The sequence below is a fragment of the Anastrepha obliqua genome, chromosome 2, assembly GCF_027943255.1.
Source record: "Anastrepha obliqua isolate idAnaObli1 chromosome 2, idAnaObli1_1.0, whole genome shotgun sequence".
Lineage (NCBI taxonomy): Eukaryota > Metazoa > Arthropoda > Insecta > Diptera > Tephritidae > Anastrepha > Anastrepha obliqua.
In genome coordinates, this window is record NC_072893.1 from 14,536,075 (window position 1) to 14,553,750 (window position 17,676).

General features: G+C 35.1%; 3 protein-coding genes across 4 annotated transcripts; 1 reads left to right on the forward strand and 2 right to left on the reverse strand.

The window, feature by feature from the left end:
- Positions 1–1,353: 1,353 nt before the first annotated feature.
- On the reverse strand, positions 1,354–2,020 carry LOC129237820 (uncharacterized). The gene is made up of 2 exons (XM_054872767.1): positions 1,747–2,020; positions 1,354–1,672 (listed from the first exon to the last, which is right to left on the reverse strand). Exons 1-2 carry the CDS (start codon positions 1,902–1,904, stop codon positions 1,495–1,497), a joined length of 336 nt encoding a protein of 111 aa, XP_054728742.1. The 5' UTR covers positions 1,905–2,020; the 3' UTR covers positions 1,354–1,494.
- A 1,940-nt stretch (positions 2,021–3,960) lies between these two features.
- Positions 3,961–4,867, reverse strand: LOC129237104 (histone-lysine N-methyltransferase Suv4-20-like). Its single transcript, XM_054871533.1, has 2 exons — positions 4,766–4,867; positions 3,961–4,565 (listed from the first exon to the last, which is right to left on the reverse strand). The coding sequence occupies exon 2, from the start codon at positions 4,501–4,503 to the stop codon at positions 3,961–3,963; it is 543 nt and encodes a 180-aa protein (XP_054727508.1). The 5' UTR covers positions 4,504–4,565; positions 4,766–4,867.
- A 3,037-nt stretch (positions 4,868–7,904) lies between these two features.
- LOC129237224 (histone-lysine N-methyltransferase Suv4-20-like) lies at positions 7,905–15,072 on the forward strand. 2 transcript variants are annotated; one of them, XM_054871796.1, is made up of 3 exons: positions 7,905–8,349; positions 9,514–10,169; positions 10,767–15,072. In XM_054871796.1, the coding sequence occupies exons 2-3, from the start codon at positions 9,576–9,578 to the stop codon at positions 14,559–14,561; spliced, it is 4,389 nt and encodes a 1,462-aa protein (XP_054727771.1). In that variant the 5' UTR covers positions 7,905–8,349; positions 9,514–9,575; the 3' UTR covers positions 14,562–15,072. The 2 variants fall into 2 exon arrangements, with proteins under 2 accessions (XP_054727771.1, XP_054727772.1); XM_054871797.1 differs by lacking the exon at positions 7,905–8,349 and adding an exon at positions 8,421–9,371.
- The last annotated feature ends 2,604 nt before the right edge of the window (positions 15,073–17,676 follow it).

Here is a 17,676-nt window from a genome sequence, read left to right on the forward strand (position 1 = left end):
AAATTTGTCAATAAGTGACGTCGTATTAGCACCAGTACGGCCATTTTAATAACTTGATTTAGTATTTCTTTTGTTAATTAGTCTCGGAGTTTTAGTTCTTTCTTCATAACATTTTTCTAGCCTGTTTTAATTAAAATGTAATGTTTATAACTTTGTAAAATGTAGATTTTTTAAAAATTAGTTCAATAATTCACTCAGTTTTATTTAGCTTTACTTTTTTTAACATCTGCTCGCACTACCCGTGATTGCAGTTGCTGTTGGTGTTCTTCTGCTTTAGCCGTAAATCTCTCTCCCGCTACTGCAGTGTTACCTAGCTTTGGATATAAAAACGCACTAAAATGCCCATTTAAATAAAATAAAATACCAAAATTTTATTGAATTACTTACAAACTTTGTATGCGTGACAAATTGTCTTTAAAATGTGCGTTGATTATGTCGAATTTAATTTATGAGTTTTTTGTTAAGAGCACAACTTTTTGCTATATTTGAGGTTATGTAACAAGATAAGTTATTCTTTTTGTAGAAATGTTGTTATAGTTTCTTCAGTATTTTCTTGTATTTTGTTGCTTATTTTTACTATGACTACACCTCTTGATGCCCTATGTCTCACTAAGGATTCAGTACTGAAAGAAGCGATTACACCTCTATGGTTTTAATTCGCATTCAGTAAATTCAAACGATTTTTAACATGTGTAAAAAGGTTTTCAATGTTTAGAAGAGTTGAGAGAAGAAGATTTGATATTCTAACATAACCTTAAAAGAAGAAAAAAATTAAATTTTCAGAATATCAAATTTTATAAGAACCAACAAATTTTCAACACTAAAATCTTCTCAGAGTGACCTTTTTTAACACTTTTTTGTTCAATAATATCGTTTTTTTTAACTTACAAACACCAAACTTAAAAATTTTTTTACGACGAGCAAATGGTTGGCAACACTACACGACTCAGCTAATGTGACGTCACGCACTCTCTGATGGGCACAATCTTATTTCTATCACTCTTCGGTTTGCCTATGCTGATGATAAGGGCAGCTACCGAAAAACTAAATGGAACTAAAGCCTATGCCAAACAGCAGAGAGATTCTAAGCGAAAATCTATTTACTATGGTTAGAAAATTTTGCACTCCTGCTGCGCCTATTCGTAACATTTTACTACTGGACCTTTTTGAAAGTTACTTCGATGTGGAAAGACAGCGGATTAAGCAATTAAAAAAATGCAGTAATAGAAATCATTTCAATTTGCTGACTTTAATTCGTCTGGAATTGAAAAGCGGGCCCAAATTGGTGGGTTATTATCAAATTTCAGTCGAGTTTTGTTCGTTTAATACACAGGGAACTGCTCCTTCTTTCTCTTTTATATATGTCTTGTTTGCTCACTACTTCGTTCTGCCTCCCCACGTCAGCTGAATCAAATATTATATTACGTATTAAAACTGCATATTTATTTTAAAATTTTTGATATCTTTTTTTTTCTAATTAGACCATCGCATATGCTAACGAGCCACAATGCAGTCATCATATGTCCACAAGAATGTTGAAGTACAACCTCCAGTTCCAAATAATCGCACATGGTTATAGCGCCTGGCCGCCCACAGCGCATAAGTGGCCATCAAAAGTAGTATCGTTAAAATGGACAATATGAATTGGTAGAAAATTGTCATTCTCCGATAGCTGAAAAAGTCTCAGAATAAGCTTTTTAAAAATGACTTATTTATATCCATGCGGGAATATCCCTCACCACTTACATGGATGTTTTGTTTTGGACATTGCGTATACGTGACTGATGGCCGCATTCACAACATTTCACATCATTGAGTGTTCGAAAAAGATCGACCTTTTGCTTCTCCTTATATTTGCAAAATATATTTCGAATATCCTCGGATAATTCCATTACCTCGGACATATTGACAAAGAGATAGACTTTGGGAATCTCCGGTAAAAAAAAAAATTAAGGCAAAATATAGCTGCACAAAAATATAATTACTAATTTATGTCAATTTGCTATTTCCAATTTTAAATGGTTCCTTCGGGTTGGTACATTACATTAATAGTACTATTTTCAACTACTTTAGCAAGTGAAAAAAAAACATTCGAATACACTGAAAATATAGATGTACAGTTCATTTAAATAAGAAAAAAAAATATATTACTAAATAAAAAAATTATTACTAAATAAAAGAAAAAAATGGTTACTAAATAAAAACAAATTATTTCTAAATAAATAAAAAAAATTATGACTAGATAAAAAATTATTACTAAATAAAACAATATATTAAAAAATAAAACAAATATTACTAAAAAAAAAATATTACTAAATAAAAAAAAATTATTACCAAATAAAAAAAAAATTGTTTCTAAATAAAAGAAAAAAATTGTTACTAAATAAAAGGAAAACATGGTTACTAAATAACAAAAGAATTATTTCTAAATAAATAAAAAAAATTATTAATATATTTATTAAATAAAAAAAAAATATTACTAATATAAATAAAAAAAAATATTACTAAATAAAAAAAATTATTACTAAATAAAAAAAAATTGTTACTAGCAAAAGAAAAAAATTGTTACTAAATAAAAAAAATATATTACTAAATAAAAAAAAAATTACTACTAAATAAAAAAATGATTACTAATTAAATAAAAAAAATAATACTAAATAAAATAAATAAAGAAATTATACTAAATAAAAAAAAATATTACTAAATAAAAAAATGATTACTAAATAAGAAAAATATTACTATATTAAATAAAAAAAAAAATTACTAAATAAAAAAAATTATTACCAAAAAAAAACAAATGTTACTAAATAAAAGAAAAACATGGTTACTAAATAACAAAAGAAATATTTCTAAATAAAAACAAATTGTTGCTAAACAAAAGAAAAATATTGTTACTAAATAAACGAAAAAATGCTTATAAATTAAAAAAAATATATAGTTCTAAATAAATAAATAAAAATTATGACTAAATAAAAAAAAAGATTATTAAATAAATAAAAAAATAATACTAAATAAAATAAATAAAGCAATTATACTAAATAAAAAAAAATATTACTAAATAAAAAAAATGATTACTAAATAAAAAAAAATATCTAAATAAAAGAAAAATTATTACTAAATAAAAAAAATCAAATTTTAAGCTATGACTTAAGCCCTTGTTGTTGGAATGATCTTTTATGTATTACGGAAATGGAAATACGGCGGCCGCTGTAGCCAAATGGGTTGGTGCGTGACTAACATTCGGAATTCAAAGAGAACATAGGCTCGAATCTTGGTGTAAGACCAAAATGAAGAAAAAGTTTTTTTCTAATAGCGGTCGCTCCTCGGCAGGCAATGGAAAACCTCCAAGTGTATTTCTCTCGTGAAAAAATTCTTCATAAAAATCATTTGCAGTTCGGAGTCGGCTTAAAATTGTAGGTCCCTCCAATCGTGGAATAACATCAAGACGCCCGTCACAAACACCCAAAATGGGAATATGGGAATAAGTTTCCGTCCTTTCTTAGCCAAAGTTGCGAATTATTTAAACAATTAAATAATACATGATATTATGTGAAGTATGTGCCATTGGAGGCTACAACTTTACTCCATCTTCCAGGCGCATACGGACTCCTCTGACGAAAAATTCGAGTTCGTTTGACTTGATCCATTCATTGTTTGTTGATGCTCTCGTCAAAAGTGAACCGCTCTCCAATAAGGGCTGACTGCATTGATCGGAACAGATGGTAACCCGAAGGTGCAATGTCTGGGGAATACGAATTTTTTCGGTGCTCTTTCGCTATCTTTATCACTCTCGAAGCGTCGGTAGAGGGGGTGTTCTACTTTCTAAAAGTGAAAACCTCACCGGTCGCGGGGTTATAGTTTTTTAGTTATTTGATATCAAAATTAATATTTGATATATATATTATATATATATATATTTATACATATATTTTATTTAAAACAAAAATACTTCATTAATATTTAATATATATATGTTTTAGTTAAAAGAAATAGCGCCGCAGTCGAAAATTTGGAATTATACTGCCAACTACACAGCACATATATATATATTAAATATTTTTGTAAACAGTAATCTCGTATATTCATTTTGTGAGATTGAAACCCCAAATGTGGATCTAATATTAATGACGTTGCAAGATCATCGTTCTCAGATAGTTCTTTAGGCGTCATTCCCGTCGACTGAGAAATTCGACTAACACTATTACTGGCGGTACCATTTGTACCGCCTATAGCATTTCCTAAATGATAGCCATTAGTAAATCCGTTATGATGATGGGAATGACCATTAGAACTGCTACTACCACCACCACTGCCGTGTGAAGACATCGAATGTGATTTACCAGAGATGGTATGAGCTGTGCCGTTGTGTGAGGAATGATGGTAACCGGACGTATTATTGGAGGTGGAGGACGAGACAGTGGTGGTCGAGGAATTTGCGCATCTGTTATTATTACTACTTGTATCACCACCACCACGCCGCTGATGATTCGAACCAACAACCATTATGTTGTCTCTTGCTGTCACTGCCGCCGATGCTACCGCACCCGCTTAACAGTTAACAGTCACTGTAAAATAAAGAAAAATCAGCAAAAAAAATTAATGTCATTAATGCCTCACGCCAAATGTATATCAAAATAAATGGCAATCATTGAGTTATCAATGACCCTGATATAACACAACAACCCAAGGAAAGCACATAAATTACCTTTAATAAAAAAGTCTGTATAACATTATCTATGATTAAAACTGTGTAACATACACTTACGTTTCTAACACTTTTTATTGATATATACCATAAATTAACAATTTAAATTGCAAACTAAAAATATGCCAGCCAAATTAACAATAACTAAAAAGCATCGCTGAAATGGAGTGCTGCCAGAAGTAAAGAAAACAATGTGAACGCGAATTAAAACGAAGCAACAGGAACATAATTTTCACACACTCGTCTGTTAGAATAATGAGGTGATTGTCGGCTGCAGCGCTATTTTTTATATAACTTATATATATCTGAAAAAATAAATCATTTCTAAATAAATAAAAAAAATTACTACTAAATAAAAAAAGTTGTTACTAAATAAAAGAAAAACATGGTTACTAAATAAAAAAAAATTATTAGTAAATAAAAAAAAATATATTACTAAATAAAAAAAATTATTACTAAATAGAAAAAAATTATTACTAAATAAAAAAAATTGTTAATAAATAAACAAAATTACTATTAGATAAAAAAAAATTATTACTATATTAAATAAAAAAAATTGTTAATAAATAAACAAAATTACTACTAGATAAAAAAAAATTATTACTAAATAAAAAAAATATCACTTAATAAAACAAAATATGTAGTTACTAAATAAATAAAAAATTGTTACTAAATAAAAAAAAAATTACTGAATAAAAAAAGTTATTAAAGGAAAAAATTATAAGGAAAAAGCTCCTCATAAAAATCATTTGTCGTTCAGAATCGGCTTAAAACTGTAGGTCTAACATCGAGACACACACCACAAATAGGAACAAGAGCTTGGCCAAACACCCAAAAAGGCTGTAAGCGCAAATTATAATTATATATACATATATAGGGTGCTCAATTAAGAGAAGTTTTTTTATTTGCGTTTTTTTACAGATAGCGCGCGAGTTGTGGCAAACTGTCATCGTGGATTTGTTGAACAGCGTTTGGCATTTCATTATGGAAAGACTCACACCGCAGCAACGTCTACAAATTGTTCAACTGTATTATGAAAATCAGCGTTCTGTGACAAATGGCCGCAACATAACTGTGAATGGTGCTCGCTACCGTACCATGATATCGGACTTTTTGCTACCTGAAAGTGAATCTAATGATCTCTACGACATTTGGTTTCAACAAGACGGTTTCAAGGTCTATGCTGGTTGGTTTCAAGGTCTATGCTGATAAACCAGCTACGATTGAAGCTCTGGAAGCCAACATTACGCGTGTTATTCACGACATACCAGTCGAAATGCTCGAACGAGTGATTGAAAATTGGACCTTCAGAATGGACCACCTTAAGCGTAGTTGCGGCCAACATTTGAATGAAGTCATATTCAAAAAGTAAATGTCAAAGAATGTCCTTTCAAATGTTAAATAAAGGTTTTGAACATAATTTACATTTTTGTTTTTTTTTTTAACTATTGAAAAAAGCACCTCATGATTGATCACCCTATATATGATGTAATGTTACCAAGGTTTTGAAAAATTTGGCTTAATAAATTGGCGTCAGTACTTAACACACTTTGTTATATACAGTTAGAAGATCGAAAAAAGCGAATTTTCCAGAATTTTTCTGAGAAAACTTTTCAATTTATTGATCTAAAAATTTGTACATAATATGTGCTATCTTTTAACTGTTTTTTAAGACTTAGTATAAAAAAATATATTTATTTGTGAAGGAGCTACAGATGATCTCCGGGAGCTCCTCTCAAAAAAGACGCATATATATCACTGAACTGGATCTTCTGAAATTAAAAACCTAAACAGATTTCGTTAAATTAATGTTAAATCTAATAATTATTCGAAGGAATATGCAAAATAATTTTTTGGACAATATGGCGGTTTCTCAAAAACACAAATCGATTTTTGACTTAAATTTCGGCCTTAAATTCAAAATAAAAAAATATATACTTATCGATGAGAAAAGATCTTTGATTAATTACTAAAAAATATATTTAAGAAGCTCGTGTTAAAATTTGAAACTAATCGGTTTAGCCGTTTTCGAGTAATGTTGGACACCGACTTTGAAAACACCATTTTGAGAAAAACGCGTTTAAAGTTTAAAAATCACTTTACAAGCACTCTGAAACGCCTTTTCAAATTTGCGTGTAACTTCGAAAATATTCACCGGAGCGATATTAAATTTTCTGTGTGTTATTTTAAATATAGCAACAAGTGCTTTTAGACTAACTTTTGAACGAGAGAACGACATACCAAAACCGCTACCATAAATACAATATATTTACAATGAAATGGACAACTACATGAGTGCACGAGGTCTTCCATAAAAAAACGAAATCTAACTACATTTAAAGGCTTGATAATAATTTGTGCTTTCACAATTTAACTCGCGGCACTTCCTTTTCATTGCCTAGTTTAAATCTAGCAAATCACAATGTTGTCTCCTGCTTTTGTTTGTTTTGAATTGGTAAAGGACCTGACGTCAGACTTGTCAAAATCGTGAAAAATAAAGTAACTGTTTCGGGAATTCGCATTGAGGTATTACCATACTCGGTAGCGGGGAATCGTGGTCGATTCTAGATAAGTAGGAGTTTAACCTACTACAATAGCCAGAACATAATTGGATGAAAGTTGCACGGATCTCGGGTGGCAGTTCAACGCCGATAACAGCATTCGGAGTCGTTAGTTTAAAAATATGGTGAGAGTTTTCCGATGGATGCTGTTTAATGTCTGTGTATATAATTCGGTAGCATCCCAATAGAAATTGCTTGGTAGTGTTTGGTAACTTCTACAAAACTGGTTGGCTTTCGTCTACTCTTTCTCTTCACAAACAAGTAATTCCCCCCCGTTTTGTTTGTTTATTCTTGGCGCTTGACGACACAGTGAACTCGGGCTGTTGGGAAGAAAATAAGAGGTTAATAAAGTTATTCTTGACTAAGCATATAAAATAATTCTAAGCGCAAAAATATTTTAAATATGGTAAAGCATTTCGCAAATCGTGTGATATTCGTTTCTAACACTCTTTGGTTAGTTATATTTGTTGGCCCAGTCAATCTACTGGATCTACTTTAGTAATAGAGGTCTTTATTAGAGTAATAGATTGCCACTTGTTATGACTAGCGAGCTATGAACCATTGCCTGCTGAGACTAGGGTTACGGTATGAATTTCTTGTGCTGTCGGTACGAGAGTTTATTGTCGTGACGACGAACGAGGAGAACTACAACGAATGCGAAGACGCTGCTAAGAATTTTTGTGGTTTCTGTTTCCTTTTTTATTCGGTGTAAAGTGAACGCAAATCCAAAATTAATTTTTGTTTTTTTATTATTTTTGCGCTGTAATATTCGTGCTTATCTTCATTAAAAGCCAAAATGGCTTATGAAAATTGAACTTCTGGAGAGAGAGCGTAATGTCGTGAGGAAAGTGAAAACAAAGAAGTTGAAACTTCTGCGTGTTTTGTGCGCGAGAGCCTGCTCTGTGTAGTTAGCTAGCACGGTCAGCCAATCAGCCAGACAGCAGTCAGAAAAATTAAAATTGACGGAAAAACTAAACTAGAGCAAAAATCTAAAGAAAACCGTCTGGTTGGGATCCAAGCAACGGAGTATATTAAATACTTTGAAATTCTATGGGAGTTGGATTTCGAGTGACATTTAAATAGGTAAATAATTCCAAAAAGCGATTTATACTTATTGGTTTTTTTTTTTCGTTTTGGAAAATTTTCGTTCTTGATGGTTTGACTTTTCTTGCATTTTCTGAACTTTGCTGTTGACGCTGGCTTGTAATTTTTTCCAGTTATGCTTCAACAAACCATCGGTTTATCTCGCTTACACCAACGCAGCTGGAGTGATTATTCCCTGCAAAAAGTGATTATTCCCTTTGTCTTCACGAGTACACATATTGGCAGTGCTTATTGAAGAAGTAGATCGAACGAATGCCATCGGTAAAATTGGTGCGTTCGGTATAAAGTGATTGAGAGAACAATTAATTGAAGAGTTACATATGTATATAAAAGTAAAAACTCTGCATATAGTGAACGTATTGAAAGTTGGTTGAAATTCTACAAGCGTTCCGTGAAAAATATCTATTCAATATGTTGGTTGTGTGAATGAAGTTAATGACAAAAAAGCATGCGATAGCAATGGTGGCGATGGTCGGCTTCGACAGCTGATGCGAAGTAGCGGCAGCGCTGCCCAAGTATCAACACACTACTGCTCTATGGTATAATTGTCATTTCGCTCACACCTACAGCTGAATACGTGCGTACAAGTTTGGCCCTTTTTGTCGTGCGCTGCCACTAAAGTAGTTGCCGTTGTATTCTGTGTGGCAAAATCAAAACCGGCCTGTTAATGTTCATTGCTTGTAGTTATGATAAAAAAAAAAACAATTCAAATTGAATGTAAACTTCATTATATTAATTATGATAAGCATGCCAGTGTGCATTGAATGCACAATATTGATTAATTAATGCCAAAAGGGTGCGCTGTTCATAACACGAAAGCTAATTTTGTCTCACATTTAAGACGGAATTGACAAGTACGGCAACCCTACCAATCACTTTGGTTTTCAATGAAAACTATTGTAATTCGGAAAAATCAATTGAATTTCCACTCAAAAAAGGCATTTGACAATAGAACTGTGAGAAATAAGAGCAAAGCGTATTTACAGGCTTATTTATTAAAGGTAATTTATGTGCTTTGCTTGGGTGGTTGTATTATATCAGGGTCATTGATAACTCAATGATTGCCATTTATTTTGATTTACATTTGGCGTGAGGCATTAATGACATTCATTTCTTTTTTGCTGATTTTTCTTTATTTTACAGTGACTGCTAACTGTTAAGCGGGTGCGGTAGCATCGGCGGCAGTGACAGCAAGAGACAACATAATGGTTGTTGGTTCGAATCATCAGCGGCGTGGTGGTGGTGATACAAGTAGTAATAATAACAGATACGCAAATTCCTCGACCACCACTGTTTCGTCCTCCACCTCCAATAATACGTCCGGTTACCATCATTCCTCACACAACGGCACAACTCATACCATCTCTGGTAAATCACATTCGATGTCTTCACACGGCAGTGGTGGTGGTAGTAGCAGTTCTAATGGTCATTCCCATCATCATAACGGATTTACTAATGGCTATCATTTAGGAAATGCTATAGGCGGTACAAATGGTACCGCCAGTAATAGTGTTAGTCGAATTTCTCAGTCGACGGGAATGACGCCTAAAGAACTATCTGAGAACGATGATCTAGCAACGTCATTAATATTAGATCCACATTTGGGGTTTCAATCTCACAAAATGAATATACGCTACCGCCCGCTCAAAGTGGATAGTGCTCAGTTAAAGGAAGTGGTTGATGACTTTATTGCAACACAAAATTACGATGTGGCGGTGAAAAAAATCTTCAACGGGCCATGGATTCCGCGTAGTATCAAGAGTAAAAACAAGATAGCCTTTAAGCGGCTGCATGATCATGTAAGTTCGATTATTAAACTAAGGTGCATTCATTAAAGGTGTTGACACTAGACCAACAACAATATTTTGTACGTTTGTCAAAGCAAAGTATTAGCAAAGTAGAAAACAAAGTATGAATTCGCCTTGTTTCATTCTAAGCTGACAGCTACATGGACACAGCCAAGGCGAATTTATTACAGGTGACAGAACCCTACATGTATTTGTTGTTGCGTTTGGTCCAAGCATCACGTCAAAATCAGTAATCAAATGTAAACATGCGAATGTAAACATACCAATACATACAAACAAAGCATATCATTTTGACGTAAGCCATACCTACGGCGAAAAATTCAGCTGGGTGAATGCTGTCACCTTAATAAATCCACCTTGGACACAGCGAAATAAAAACAAAAACAAATCAGTTGTTTACTGTTACCACCTTTAATAGACTCGCCTTGTACTAAACTAAACCGGTTGAGAAATTTATATTTAACGTTATTTACATAATTTTGATTTTGGAAGTTCTTATTCCCCAAAATCATTACATTTTTAAAGTTGTTTATATATCACGTGCAAATAGAATATTTTTAACTCTATATTTTTTTCATATATTTATAGATAATTCGATATCTGCGTGTGTTCGACAAGGACAGTGGCTTTTTAATTGAGGCTTGCTATCGTTACTCGCTCGAAGGACAAAAGGGGGCCAAGATCAGTTCAACAAAGCGTTGGTCAAAGAATGATAAAATTGAATGCTTAGTTGGCTGCATAGCGGAGCTCTCCGAAGCTGAGGAAGCGGCGCTTTTGCACACGGGCAAAAATGATTTCTCTGTAATGTACAGCTGTCGAAAAAACTGTGCCCAATTGTGGCTCGGTCCCGCCGCCTACATAAACCACGACTGTCGTGCGAATTGCAAATTTGTTGCTACTGGTCGTGACACTGCCTGTGTTAAAGTATTGCGAGACATCGAGGTGGGCGAGGAAATCACCTGTTTTTATGGCGAGGACTTCTTTGGCGACGGTAATTGCTACTGTGAATGTGAAACTTGTGAACGCCGTGGTACCGGCGCATTTGCAGGCAAAGTTATAAACACAAATGGTAGCAATGATGCTAGTGCCTTGGCGATGGGTTTGAATGGTAGTTGTGTTATTGGCATGAACTCGCGCGATCCATCTACCAGTGGTGGTTACCGTCTACGCGAAACTGACAATCGCATTAATCGGATTAAAAGTCGCGCGAATTCAACTAATTCGACCCATGTGGACAATAGCGCTTGTACGAGCACACTTACATCATTGACTGAGCACTCAGTCGGTGCTCAAATCAAGAAGGGCGAAAGCGACGCGTTAGGCGTGGATATCGTTAATATAGAGAGCATGAAAAAGCAGCAGCCCACTGTTGTCGTGACACCACTAACAATGAAGGAACTACGCCAAAAGGGTATGACAAAATACGATGCAGAAATGATCATGGCAAATACGTATCAACGTCATCATCACCACCATCACACCCATCATCGTGGGCTACAGCAAGATGATAACGGGAAACAGATGACGGATACAACTGCAGCAATCAAAGCAGCTGAGAGTGGCTTCAATGTGGGCAGAGAGTCACTACGGAAATCAGCACGTGTCAACAGCACCAGCAGCACAATATCTTCTGGTTCTGCCGATGAGCTCCCGTCTAGCGCCATAACTTCGTACCGCAATAGCAACGGTGGTGGCACAGCTACGAAAGCACACACAATGAGCGCTGCCGCGGAGCCAAAGTCAAGTGCTGCTACAAGCGTGTCGCGGCGGCCAGGCAGAAGAGTACCTGGCAATGGTATACAGAAAATTAATGCAGGTAGCAAAACAAGCGGCTACGTGACTCGCAGCAGAGGCAGGAAAACACGCGCTGCCACAGTGGCGCTTTTACACGATGCTGATGAAGTCGATCAAAGGGGCGCAACTGAGTTAAATGCAATGGACGAAGAGTTGGACAACGAGATAGAGCAGCATCAATGCCATGGTGATGCCACAGAAGATACGCACGCTAAGTCGCGGTGCGAGGAGGAGCAGGAAGTGCTCGCAACAGCTGTAACAAAAGGTAACGAACGTCATCGACATGAGAAAACAACGCGCACGCGCAATGGACTGACACTCTTCAACGAGTCTTTGAGTAATAACAGCAGCGGTGGACGCGTACTACGCAATCATCATCACCAGCCGCCAACTACGCATAATAACGAAATAGTCGAATCAGACGCCGGTACCGATGCGAAACCAACTGCCACTGATGCCCAAACGAATCGTAATAATTATAAAAAAAATATTAATAATGGTAGTTTAAGTAGTTACTGTAGTAATAATAGTAGTGGAAATGAAGCAAATCAGTTTGTGGGGGGAATCGGCACAAGAATGTCGGTGTCGGTAAGTGGTCACTATGCAACAACAGCAGCAATGCAAGAACATGCCAACTTGCACACAAACGCCGCAGTTAGCGATGATAGTGAAAGTGTTGACGTTAGCAGCACAGCGAGTGTTCATAATAGAAATAGTATTAGTCCGAGTTTTCGCAAGAACTTAATAGGTTCCTTCGAAGAGGCGTCTCTAGGTTCAACATATACCCAACCGCCAGCTGAGTCGTTTCATCCAAGGGATTGCGCACAAGCCCATATACAGCGTTCAACGCGTCGCAACCAACTACGCGTCGGCAGTATATCGGACGCCGTAACAAAACCAACAAGCGCAGAAGAACTACGGAAGAGGCAATATGATAAGAACAGTTTTAACGGCACTTGTGAATCCGTAAAAGATTTGGGCGCGATGAATGAAACAATCGAGCGAGATTGTGCGCCTGCAATTGCTGCCACTGCCATTGACACGCTGCTGAAGACGCCCGAGCGACGTTTAAAGCTGACGCTACGCATGAAAAGGTCACCCATACTGGACGAAGTAATCGAATCGGGCACTAGTCTAAGCGACGAGAGCAGCAGCTTTAATGGTTCGTTCAGCCGCGCTTCATCACATTCAACCGAACCGGTCGAATATGAGATTTTGCGTATGGAGGGTATTTCGGAGCATGGCGGCGAGTATGACAGTATTCCATTGAAACGCAAGAAACGCCACAAAGCTAAGGAACATCATCATCATCATCGGCACCGTAGTCGACATCGGCAACATCAGCGCTATAATGCCGAAGATGCAACGTTCAATAACACAGAAGTGGCGTTAACGCCACCGGGCGCGCCTGCTGCGCAGTCCAGTCCGCAAGCTGTGCAGCCCGCGTCAACGACAGAAGCTGGTGGTGGATGTGGCGTTCATACGCCGCAAACAAAGCGTCTTCGCTTGATATTCGGCAAGGAGACGCACACAATAGACATTCCTGCGCTTAGTGCGAACGCAACGTTCAACACCAGCGGCAGCAGCACCGAGTGTGATAATGGAAATGACGCGACCGTACTGAGTGAATCGATTGCATCCAATGCCACGCACACCACCCGTTCGACCGCCGAAACGCCGACGACAAGCGCTAATGCCAGCATCAACAGCAGCATCAGCACTCGAGCGAACGCTTCGTTGTTGGCCAACGCCTCACTTTCCACATCTTCAACAGCACCCACTGAGGCAGCCATATCGCCGCAATCCAATACAAATTCCAATTCGAGTGCGTGTTCGTCGACAAATTCAACATTCGCCTCAGCCTGCTCCACCGAGTATGCAACGACATCGATGCCAATGCATGCCAGCCAAGACCGACAGGAACAGAATGCATCAACACCATCGCCTTTCACATCAGCCGCTGCGCTAACTGCGCCAACAACGGCAATAACGCCAGCAGCGATGACGTCAAATACCGTCGTAGCACCGCCATTATTGCAACACACACCGTTTACGCTGCTACAGCAACAACTACAAATATCTGCAACGTCTACGGTCGCAGCGCATCACAACTTTAGCGCTTATCTACAGCATCCGCTGAGTGGAGCAACTAGTAGTATAGCCGGGATTCCAAAGACTGCGGCAGCAAGCGTGCCGGCTGGCGTTAGCGGCAATAGCAGCGGCAACGGCAACGGCTGCGGCAACGTGATGAATGGCGTCACAGCAACACCAACTTTGTTTCTTTCGCAGGCGAGCGTACCGAAGCATACGTTTGGTTCGTGTGCGCTATTGCCACCGCCGACTTTTACGCGCAATCTGAATGTCGGCGCGCATGCGTTGTCGTTGGGCGGCAACTCAACTGCTACCAATAATGCTGTGCCCGCAGTGTCGCTGCGCGCGCTCAATGCACAGACGACCAAAAGCACAACCTTTCCGGTCTGCGCAACAACATCAATGTCAAGCATCGGCCCGATGAGTGGTGTGGGTGGTGTGGTTGGTGGCGGTGTCACCGTATTGGCCAAAAAAGCGACTGATCTCCTCATGAATTGACCTTCATTGTTGGTCATTGCACATTTGTTTGTTGCTTATCGACGTACATTGCCGATGTCGCTGCAGTTGTGGCTTTCTTCTAGGCTAAATTGCCTGCTAGGGACGCCCGCCGCGTTTCTGCGCTGCATTTCATGTAACAATTTGTTGTTGTTCCAATACTCTGTTAAAGATAGTGTATAATTTTTTCTATATCAATGGCTGTGTCTTAAAATTTCTTTTTAGCAGCATTTAGGGTTCAAAGTATAGCAAAATGGCGAGTGGTCCAAAAAAAGAAAAAAAAAAAAAAAATCAAAGATAAAATGTGGTAACAAGGCATGATCCTACATCTAGGTTATTTCGGTATTTAAATATTTAGTGGCATGATTATTATACAACACATAAATTGATGCAACAACAATTGATTAATCATCAATTACATGTTTAAAAATAAGTAAAAAATTTTAAAGTTATGATTTGCATTTCAAATAATTTTTAATCCATAAGAAAAACAATAAAAGTATACCAGAATTAATTAACAAAGTTAAAATATTAAGGAAAAAAGTACGCGAATTCGCCGACTGGATGTTTATTTGAAGTACATTGAACGGCACAAATGTCAGAAAATGCAAAAAAAAAAATGTGTGCAAAACGTTTGTAAAATTAACTAAGTTTTGAACTAAGTTGATTGATTTACGTAGAAAAGATAGACTCGTTTTGCCCATACGGTCTTGGTTGTTATTGTTGTTGTAGCAGCATAAACATGCCCCTTCGACGGGGAATGCTGTTGAAGTGATAGGCCTTGGTCGGGTATACATAAATCCGGGTCGTTTCGGTTATGCAGAACCGACTGTCGTGGGAAGGCACACGGTCTAGGTCCAATCAACTGATATGCTGGCCGCTAGAAAGTATGCGCCACTTGTATACAGTTATAAAATTGTTGCTTTTGGAATTGCGCTTCTGTCGGAGAATTCTGAAAAAGAATTGTGTAGTTTAAAGTGGGAAATTAAGTTTAAATTAGTGGCCGTCCGTGAATTACCACTCGGATAATTCCTACTTCTATGTTCACTGTGGACATTAAACATTAAATGATTGAAATTTATATTTCCGCTGCGGACCAAAATGGTCACTGCGTGGCTTCGTCCAGCCAGTGTGACCTAAACTACGGACCTTAGCACCCATGCAATATAACGGCTTGTAGTAAGAAAATCCTTTTACGAAACACAACAAAAAAAAATGAGTTGGTGCGAAAATGAGTACTTCAAATAAACGCGGTGTTGAGCTTTTTGCAAGTTGCCCATAATGTATTTTGTAAATTAATTAATAAAGTAGTGAATAAAAGTGTTACCACACTTGTTCGCACTATGCTTTAAATTTTAATTAGATAATTACTTTGAATCTTTTTTTAAATCAATATATAATACGTAATTTGATTTTTGATTTGTTTTGTTTAGGGTTTTTTCGATTTTTTATTTTATTTTTTTTTCTCTTTTCTAATTTTTTTCTTCTCTTTTTTTCGTCTTATTTAATTTTTTCCTTTTTTTATTTTTTCCTCTTTTTTAATTTTTTTCCTTTTTTTATTTTTTACTTTTTTTAATTTTTTCCTTTTTCTAATATTTTTTTAAATTTTTTTCTTCAATCTTTTTCTTTTTTTCTTCTTGTTTAATTTTTTCCTTTTTTCCTGTTTTTAATTTTTTCCTTTTTTATTTTTTTTTTACTTTTTTCCTTTCTTTTTAATTTTTTCCTTCTTTTAATTTTTTCTTTTTTTTTCTTTTTTTTAATTTTTTTTTTTTTACTTTTTTTATTTTTTCCTTTTAAAATTTTCACTTTTTTATAAATTTTTCTTTTTTTTTAATTTTCATTTTTTTTTCCTTTTTTTAATTTTTTCCTTTTTTTAATTTTTTCCTTTTTCTAATATTTTTTTAAATTTTTTCTTCTTGTTTAATTTTTTCCTTTTTTCCTTTTTTCCTCTTTTTTAATTTTTTCCTTTTTTTATTTTTTTTTTACTTTTTTCCTTTTTTTATTTTTTTTTTTACTTTTTTCCTTTTAATTTTTTCTTTTTTTTAATTTTTTCCTTTTTTTACTTTTTTTATTTTTTCCTTTTTAAAATTTTCACTTTTTTATAAATTTTTCTTTTTTTTTTAATTTTCATTTTTTTTCCTTTTTTTAATTTTTTCCTTTTTTTCCTTTTTTTTAATTTTTTCCTTTTTTTAATTTTTTCCTTTTTTATACTTGTTTTCTTTTTTCACTTTTTTCCTTTTATTTCTTTTTTATACTTTTTTTGTTGTTGCTAAGTTTGTTTTTCTGATGCTGCCTTAAAATTCATAATCAGTTGGGCTAATCAGTTAGTGAAAATAGCAATGTTTTTTGTATGTCATGCAAATAAATATGTAACATAACGGCATTTAGATAAGAAAAAGTCTCCATTGCGCGCTGCTTAATTTTTCAAATTTCCCATTGCTCTGAACTTACACTATAGATATGCATGTGTGTGTATGTATCTATGGTGTATTTTGTATGAATAATGTTGATTTGTCTTTTTCCCCTCTTTTCTGTTTTTTGTTTTTTTGCAGATGGAAAAGGTATACAAAATTGTAAAGAAAAATATGTGAATAATTTAAAAAATGAATTGACTTGTAGGAGTAATGCTCCGCTTAATTGCTATTTAGATAATAATCAACATGAACAAAAGTGCAACAACAACAAGCAAATCGATTATAGCGAAGACAGAGTGAACAGCCAGAAAGGCCACAAACCGATTTCTAATAGCCTCTTAAATAATCTAAATAATAGTGTTTATAAAATGTATTTGAATACTGAAATGATGCAACAGAATAATAGCCGTACATTAACAAAAACCACTACAACAAATATTGATAGCGAAAATCCTAACAATAATAGTAATGCAAGTAATTTAATGGTTAAGCAGTTAAGAATAAAAATCAAATCGAATGCAAATCATGTATAGATAAAATGCAAAAAAAAAAACTGAAAATGAAAAAACGAAAAAAAAATTAAAACATAAAATTAAAAAAAATAAAACACAAAATAGCAAACACTTCAGTAGGAGTGGTAATTGCCTGAGAAAGCCGAAGAAGTGCGCTGACCGACACTGCAATCGCATATTAAAGAAAAATTG